Consider the following 8,296-nt stretch of genomic DNA (forward strand, 5'->3'; position numbering starts at 1 on the left):
TAAGACTCGATGCAGCACCCTCATGGGTCTTCGGTGCCGCCTCAGAGGTTGTCGGTGCTCATTGGCTCTGTACAGGTATAGTTGTATTGGTCCCGCCTACCACAAATATCTCCGAGCTGCCGTCAGGGACGGTCAGAACCAGGGACGTGTGGCCATCCTTGATCCAGGTGTTGTCTTTGCCCAGATCCCGTAGGCGAATCTGAATCGGACTGCGCTGATGGAAATGCTTCAGCAACCAGAGTCATGACGGGGTTGAGGTCCACTAGACTGTGCGGAGAGGGCGAATGAACATCTCCTTGGGCGCCCCCACCTGTAGGTGGCCAAAAGGCTCTAGGAGGTTCGAATCGCCAACTAGGTATAGATCGCCGACTTCCAGAAAATAGAGCGGAAGGTTCAGGGCCGTGCCGTGGAACGTCTGAAGGGGGACTATGAAGGATGGGTCTGGAAAAACGAAGAGACAGTCCTTCAGTGGGTTGAGGAGGTCTCGAGGGGTCAGCGGAAGGTCTAGGCGATGGGAATTGGGGTGTTGGAAGAGGATGCCGTGGAGTAGGGCTTCCAGTTGAAGACGCTGTTAGCGGGAACATCGTTCTGATATATCCACTGGGGCTCAGAGTAGCCGCGGGTATTGGGCGCGGCAAGGGAAGAGGGCGAGGGAAAGCTGCTAGTGAATCCACTTCAAAGCCAAAGGGAGATGGAGCGTACCACCAAACATAACTGGCATCAGAAGAGACAGGGTGTATATGATGCTGCATACCCGCTTGATGGCGATATACTGTCGGTGTGAACAAGGGTGCATCTGCTCGGAGAACAGAATTTGCCGTAGAAGAATTGAAAATGGACCATTCTTGGGCCATTGTAGCTTGCTGCGATTCGTACCCACTTGGAGTGGAGTGGGGAGGGGATTGCTCCCAACGCTCTGCATGGGCAATGGGAATGTTTTGTTGCGAGTCTGCAGGAGACGACTGAGTTGGGTCGAGCAATGGCAGGTTCACCAACGTGTTACTTGTAGTCAGCAGGGGTCCTTGGCGGGGGACAGGAGAGGGGAGTGGATGATGCAAGGCGTGTGCCAGTACACTGTTTGTCACAGTAGCTGGTTGATCAACAACAGGTTGGGAGGTGGGTCTAGAATCATCATTGTTGTCAGAAATGTGGCTGGTCGACGGATGCTGTTGCTCGTGGAGTGTTTGATTGTCCTTTTGTTGCTGCTGGTCCCCCTGCCGGCTTAGGTCTTCATGGTGATGTTCAAGCGGCTGATTTCGCTGATTCTCAGCAACAGGTTGGGATATGCGCCTAGGAGCACTATCGTTGTCGGAAATGTGGCTGCTCGACGGGCTCTGTTGCTGGTGGAATAATTGATGTTCGTTGTTTTCCTGCTGCTCCCCCTTCTGGCTTAGGTCTTTCCGGCGATTTTCCAGCAGATGATTTCCCTGTTCCTCCCTTTGCAGGCTCTGTGCTTGCACGTGGTGGTCTAGCGGCTGATCTGTAGTAGCAGATTCAATGCTTTGGACAAGCGCTCTGGCGAGACGCCTGTAGCGCGGCATAAGTTTCCGCATTTGCTCTTCTATTGACATGTGGCTCTGCACTTTTCGCACTTTGTTAGGCCGAAGGAAGCCAAGACCTGCTTGCGCGGCCTCTATCCAGGAATTTGCAGTGGCGTCTGCTCTAAGTCTCCCTTCACCTGTCTGTCGTGTAAACGAAAGAACCCTGAGAGCTCGTACCCATACATCCCTAGGGATCGGAGTGGAGCCTTCTACCCAGGATTGCAGGAGGTGTAGAGCCTCTTTGCACTGTGTGATTCTGTACACGGATATGGTTGCCTCCACAGCTAATGCATCAAGGTTCGACTGCTGCCGAGCAGTTCTAAATTGTTCCAATAGCTTTAACATTCTCCTCCTGCGTCGCCTTGTAGTCAATCGCTGGTCATCAGCTTCTAGTGCTGCCACCGCCTGCTTCCCCACACTCAGAATGAAGTCCATTGTTCTCTGCCTTTCTAACTCTACTTGAGGAGTTGAATAAACCCCGTATAAAACCAACTCCTGTGTGCTGATCGCCAATAGTAAGACAAGTAGATATGCCTTTTTATCAAAGGGAAGACACGGCATTGTTTGCAGCCCGAGGTTCACGACGCATCTCAGCTGTTCTAGTGCTTGCAGAGCCTTTGACTCTCCTGCTCCCTCTGTAAGGGTTTCCTCTTGTACTGCCTCCGCATCACCTCCCTCCTCCCCTTCTTCGTCTGCGTTTTCAATGCAGCGTTCCATCCACGGTTCCTCTAACTCTGAATCCGAAAGGGCCCTTTTCCCCCCAGAAACAAACGAGATCGAGCCGGGGGCGTTCCGTACACACTGAAGCACGACAAATGCTACTGCTAAGCACACAACCGCCAGCAGAGCAGCATTGACAGCGCCAAGCTGGGATCTCTGCCGCTGCTTCTGCTGCCACACAGTTACCGATGGCTGAAGATCTCCCAAAGATTGCTCCACAACCATATTCCTGGGGGCCGATGGATGGAGGCTGGTGTTGTTCTCCTGAGGCATGGCCACTGCCACAGTGGGCAATGGCATGGCCCCTGCCACTGCAGCTCTCAAGCTTAAAGGTACGTCAGTCGTCTCTGGCACTCTAGTTATTGCTGCTTCTGTTGTTGTTGCTGCGGCAAACAGCGCTGTACAACTTAATCTAATAAGTCCAACTGCATTCACGTGGATTCTGCGTCGGTGGGAAGTCTCCATTTGCAGCCGATCGGTGCAACTCGCACGGTCGCTGCTGCTTTTGCTCATTGGCGGTGTGCGGTTTTCGCCTAATATGGCTGCATAGAATGGTGTGCCCATTCAGTCATTGCCTACCATAAAATTAGACTGCTTCTAATGATCAAGGAGGTGGAAACCAGCAGAACTCCACGAGGAAAGTCGAGACTGGCAGGTCCAGTGGTGGTTGTTCAAAGCCTGTTGGACAAGTTGGTGGGCACGCAAGTAGCGAAAACTCCAAATTAGTCTTGAAAACATGTATATAGGCATACTTCCTTCTATTTTCGTTGTGGCGCCTTCTCAATAACGGAGAAGAACATGACAAGAATTCGTACCGCGGTCGACCTGTAAACTAGAAAGGGCCGACGACGAGATAAAGTGTGTATAGAAAAGAGTCTGAGGTATAATAGTATTTATACTTCAAACTACAGTATGTACAAACATAAATTCCGACACGATCCGCCGGGAAAATTGGCAGCCGGAACATCGCCGTTCTGCTCGTCACTTTAGTCAAAACCGCACGCCCGATGCTACGATCTGCCGACGGAGAGGTGTTCTAAGAGCCGTCCTATGAATGCATGAAGCTTCTTAAATTGAGTCCCTCTGTTAAACCCAGCCAACTTGAATTGTATATTTCGTGTGTCTGCAGGGTGCAGTAGTCATTTCGCATTTCGAACAAGTCACCTCACCGCTCAAGATCCTATTAGTTGTAACATTTATACGTGCCAACTGATCCCAAGCATACAACGGGGATCAGAAATAGAGGAAGCAAACTTTAAAAGACACAGTTTTTGCTTTCCACTGAATTCAAACGGCCCGCTGCAGAAGGACCGAGAAACCAAAAATTTTGCCTGCCCGGGAGCTTCGGGCTACGGGGAGAAGGCACGCACAACGATTGTGTTGTCTCGTTTTCCTCTTCTACTAAACCTCCACTTATTCTTCCAGTTAGGTCAAGTTACCAGAAACATTGCTTCGTTAATAATAACTGGGCATGAATGCTCCACTCAACAGTGTAGACTGTAAGGAGTGATATTTGGCTACTGTGAGCTTTCAGTGGGTGGGAGGCCACATATCAAATGATGAGTATTGAGTGCAGCTTTTCCATCGAATTGTCTATAATACATCTACAGGGCCAACCGCTAACTATTCTACGTTCTTCATAAACCCATGAGGTGAGCGGTTTCTTCCCTAACCCTAACCCTAACCCTAACCCTAACCCTAAACCCTTTTTTTTGTTGGCACCGAAGCGCCATGCATGCAACAGCCTAAACTGCGGAGTTTCCCCAGGTGTACATGCGGCTGCAGATGAACGCCATTATACTAGACAGACACAGACCGCCAACATTCGAGAATTCCCAGTGAATTCTGAGCCGGACTCCAATCGAAACAGACGGTAATAGCTCAGCATGTTCAACTCAGCATATTCAGTTCATGCTATTTATACCGTATTTGACCGTCCATTAGGTGAGTCTGACGACAATTCATACCCGATATATTCCTAGCACCAAGTAATTGTTATGCGACTTTACTTGTACCCTAATAGGCAACAAAAGGTAATGTACCCTGCAGGCACACAAAGTATGCAATTCAAGCTGGTTGTTACAGAAGTAATCAATTTAAGAAGTTCTATGCATTCATAAAACGGCTCAAAGAACATCTGTAGGTCGGGAAATCCTAGCATCGGGCCGCAGGTTTTGAATTAAGTGACGAGCATTCTCACTGCGTTGGATTGCCAACAACTTAACCAAAATTGGTATAGTTAGAGTCAAAAGACCTGATATGTCGCCTAGCTAGGTGCCTAAATTTAGATACACGCTGGCGGGTGAGGATTGGCTGGGCATGTGCTTGCTGGAATAGATATTTGCATGCATGTATAACACATGCGTGTTTATACACGGATGTGCGGGTTCTGACTAGGTGTCTCAACTGGTGCCTGCACACTTATTTATAGAACTGTTTCGCATATTTTTATACCGGTGTTTTCTTTAAAATGTGTGTGTTGTGGCGTGCGTCAGCGTGCACGCTTGCGCACAGAAGCACAAATGCGTATGCCTCAACACTCACACAAAAACTTTTGCATTTGCGTAAACACGCATCCATATCGTCATGAATATACTCAATTGTTTATGCAGGTATGTAAATGTACATAATTACATAGGCTTGCTCATTATGGCTAAAAGGAGGATTTCATATGGGGATGCTATGCCAATGGGGGTATATACGTATTCTTTTGCAGAATTCCTATCTGCTTGACTGCTCCCAGATATGTGAACTGTTGTGTATATGCTTGTCAGTGCTCGAGTAGAAGTAGGCAGGCTCGTGCTGATTTGCTAACAACATGCATCTGCCTGTAACTGCTTGTCCTTGTGATATTTGCTAAGGTGCCGTGTGCACAACCCCATTACGGTGAGACAAAAAGTTTTACATCTGTTGTGGCTGTTGCACTGATCGATGGTCAATGATTCGTGAGCGACAATGAGCAATTCAATAAGCTAGACGTTTAGTTGGAAACACAACGTGGTTTGATATTCCCGTGGAAGCTTTCAGAAGCACCAACAGCAAATAAACAAAAGTTTCACAGAGGATAGCAGTAGCTGTGATTGTTATTGGTAAGCACGATTGCCTTGAAGGTTGCTACAAGCCTGCAGCTCGTTTCCTTTAGAGTAGGTTTTAGAACCACTAGCCACCTGGAAGTAGTTTCCGTAACTTGTTTCAGGCAGAGGGACTCGATGGTATGTGGCAGACAGAAACATGGGATGTATACACATCCGACGATGCAGAAGAACTCGAAAGATGCATTCCGCACAAACGCACAACTGCAAACCCCGAAAGTAGAAACAAACGCACCCAGACTTTGCTGCGTTTAGCACAAGATTGGCACACAGCGGCGTGTGACTCAATGCGGCTGAACGGTTGACTCGAGTGCTGCAGGACGGAGGACAGGAAGGCACACATATTTGCGTTTGCTCAGGGATGACGGCCAAATTTAATTGTTTTGTCGCAAGCCAGAACTCCTTCAAGATGCATATCTCATCTGGCTTCCACCGAATCCAGGGAACAAAGCCATATGGCTCGTTTCGACTTTCTACGCAGTTGGCCTGACCTCTGCATGCACGAAATGGGATATAAAACAGAGCTGCTGTGTAATTCTTGCCGAAAACATACACACACAGTTCAGTGTGCTTCTTGTCGACCGGTAAAGATTTGCACGCGTGTGTGGTACAAACAAAATCTCACAGTTGGAGGCACGGGAGTCTTTGAACGCTGTAAACCACTGCTGATGTTGCTCAACAACTGCTGACTACACTTGACAGACTTATCATTGCCTACTGCCGTCTGTGCAATCTAGACAAAGGCCCCCTAACGTAAACCCTTGGCTCACCAATGTCACCTCAGCTGCTGATGAGTTTCCTCGATTGCCTGCAGCTATTGCTTGGCTGCGCTCAACTTTCGGGAGGATTTCCGAGGCCTCGCTGAGAAGGATGATATGAGTTCGACGGAGGATATGGCAAGGGACCTTGCTGCGCGGACTGCCCACCCCCCGGACCCTCTGTATGCGCAAATGCCTGATCCATCCGATTCCCCAGTGGGTTGGGATTCGTCGTCCCGATCAGAGAGTGCGAATGGATGCCTCCTTGGGAGGCGCCTTCACCCTCAGGTGGCCAAAAGGCATCACGAGCTGCAACACGCGAGACAGGTAGCTGTCGAGGAACTCCATAAAATCTTTGGGCATGTGCCGGCGGGTGCGATGGAACTGAAGTGCGACTGTGGTGTGTATGTTGGGGGAAACGGTAACGCAGTCCTTGAGGCAGGGGAGTAGGAGTCGGAATGGTAAAGGAAGGTTCGGGAAATTGTGTGGAGTGCCATGGACTACGGGGAGAAGTAAGGCTTTCAGATGCAGAAGTGGGCACGGGCAGCATCGGTATGTGATGCCCACTTTGGGGATGAGTGGGCGCAGCTGAAGGACTACCCAAAGGAAGACCTCTCTCCATGATCATCGACGGGGGGGCTGGTCGCCAGGGGATATCAAATCCAGGGGGCGGTGGAACAAACCGCCATATTTCCTCTATGCTTGGGAAGGCGGGAATGGGCATGCGATGTTGCATCTCCGTATAGGAAGATTTTTTCGGCTTCAACGTGCGTAAATCTGCTCGAAGAACAGCCTTTGATGCTGAAGCACCAGAAGGTGACCGATCGTGGTCCTTCGTTCCTTGCTGCATTGTGTGCCCACGTGGACTGTAGTCAGCAGTTGGGTGACCCCAAAATTCATCCTGAGGCGTTGGGACAATTGGATGAAAGGCTCGTGGAAAAGGTTGTGTTGAGTGGAGCGTTGGGAGGTTCAGTGAAGAAGACGAGGTTTCTGGGAGGGTTGGCTGGTGAGGGGGCAGCAGAGCCTGGTTGGAATGCGATGGCAGCACCATTACACCAGCTGTTTGGGCGGGCGGTTGCGCAGCAAGAGGTTGGCGGATGGAACTGGGCCCAGGAATGACGTTTGAAGGGTGGTTGGTCCACTGGTGTTGTTGCTGGTGAAGGATGTTCTGGTTCTGCCTTTGCGGCTCCCCCCCTTGGTGGCGGGGTTCATGCTGGCGCCATTCTAGTAGCCGCTGTTGATGGTGAAGGGCTTGTTGGTCCTCCTGTTGCTGCTGCTCCCCCTGCTGGCTCGCTTTTGGCTCGCTTTGGTTCGGTGGCGCATCTCTCAAGGCGGACTCGACTAAGTAGGAAAGCTTATTTATTAGCTGTCTGTAGCGTGGCGTAAGCCTCCGCTTTTCGTTCGCGAATGACCTGCGGTACACATAGATGGATTCTGCGTAATCCGGTTTGGAAATTCCAGTGAAACCGGCTTGTTCTTGCATCGCCAACACCCATGACTTCGCACTGTCGTTAGTCCACACTCTTGATTTGCCCGCTTGTCCTGTGTATGTAACAATTTTGAGAAGTTGTTTCCATATATCATATGGTAGTTCAATAGACCTTTTAACCCAAGGTTGCAGCCATAGTAAAGCCCGTTCCAAGTGCGAAATTCTAAATACGGAGATGCCTGCCTCCACAGCCAGCTCCTTAAGGTCCGGATTTTGCGGGGAAATCCTAACGCATTCCATCAGATTAAACAGTTTTCGCGCTGTCATTGCAGCTTGGCAGCTCTGGACACTTTCATCTAGGCGAGCTAGAGCCTGTCGCCCCGATTTTAATATGAAATCCAGTGTCCGCCGCCGTTCCAACTCGACTGCCGGTGTTGAATAGACCCCAAGGAGAACCAACTCTTCCGCGCAGCTTGTCATCAACAAAACAACCAAAAAGGCCTGGTTATGACCGGGAAGATACGGTGCCGTTTCCAGGCATAGAGTTACGATCCGTTTCAACGCTTCTAATGCTTCCAGAGCCTGTGATTCTGCCCTTTCCTCTGACAACTCTCCCCCCCCCACGGCCCCTTGGGCGTCCTCTAACCAATCACATTCGCTTATCCATTGATCGACCTCATCTGAATCCGAGAGGCCCCTTTTACCCACAGAACCAAGCAACCGTGGAAATAGAGTCTTCCGCGCACATTGCAACAG

The 8,296-nt window shown here is 50.0% G+C and overlaps 2 protein-coding genes across 2 annotated transcripts; one reads left to right on the forward strand and one right to left on the reverse strand.

The window, feature by feature from the left end:
- Positions 1–122: 122 nt before the first annotated feature.
- Positions 123–2,561, reverse strand: EMWEY_00053290 (hypothetical protein; the record flags this gene model as incomplete). Its single annotated transcript, XM_013479991.1, has 1 exon — positions 123–2,561. The coding sequence occupies one exon, from the start codon at positions 2,559–2,561 to the stop codon at positions 123–125; it is 2,439 nt and encodes an 812-aa protein (XP_013335445.1).
- A 3,667-nt stretch (positions 2,562–6,228) lies between these two features.
- EMWEY_00053300 (hypothetical protein) lies at positions 6,229–7,230 on the forward strand (the record flags this gene model as incomplete). Its single annotated transcript, XM_013479992.1, has 2 exons — positions 6,229–6,557; positions 6,858–7,230. The coding sequence occupies 2 exons, from the start codon at positions 6,229–6,231 to the stop codon at positions 7,228–7,230; spliced, it is 702 nt and encodes a 233-aa protein (XP_013335446.1).
- Between the last annotated feature and the right edge of the window lie 1,066 nt (positions 7,231–8,296).

The sequence above is a fragment of the Eimeria maxima genome, genomic scaffold, assembly GCF_000499605.1.
Source record: "Eimeria maxima Weybridge genomic scaffold, Emw_scaff1507, whole genome shotgun sequence".
Lineage (NCBI taxonomy): Eukaryota > Apicomplexa > Conoidasida > Eucoccidiorida > Eimeriidae > Eimeria > Eimeria maxima.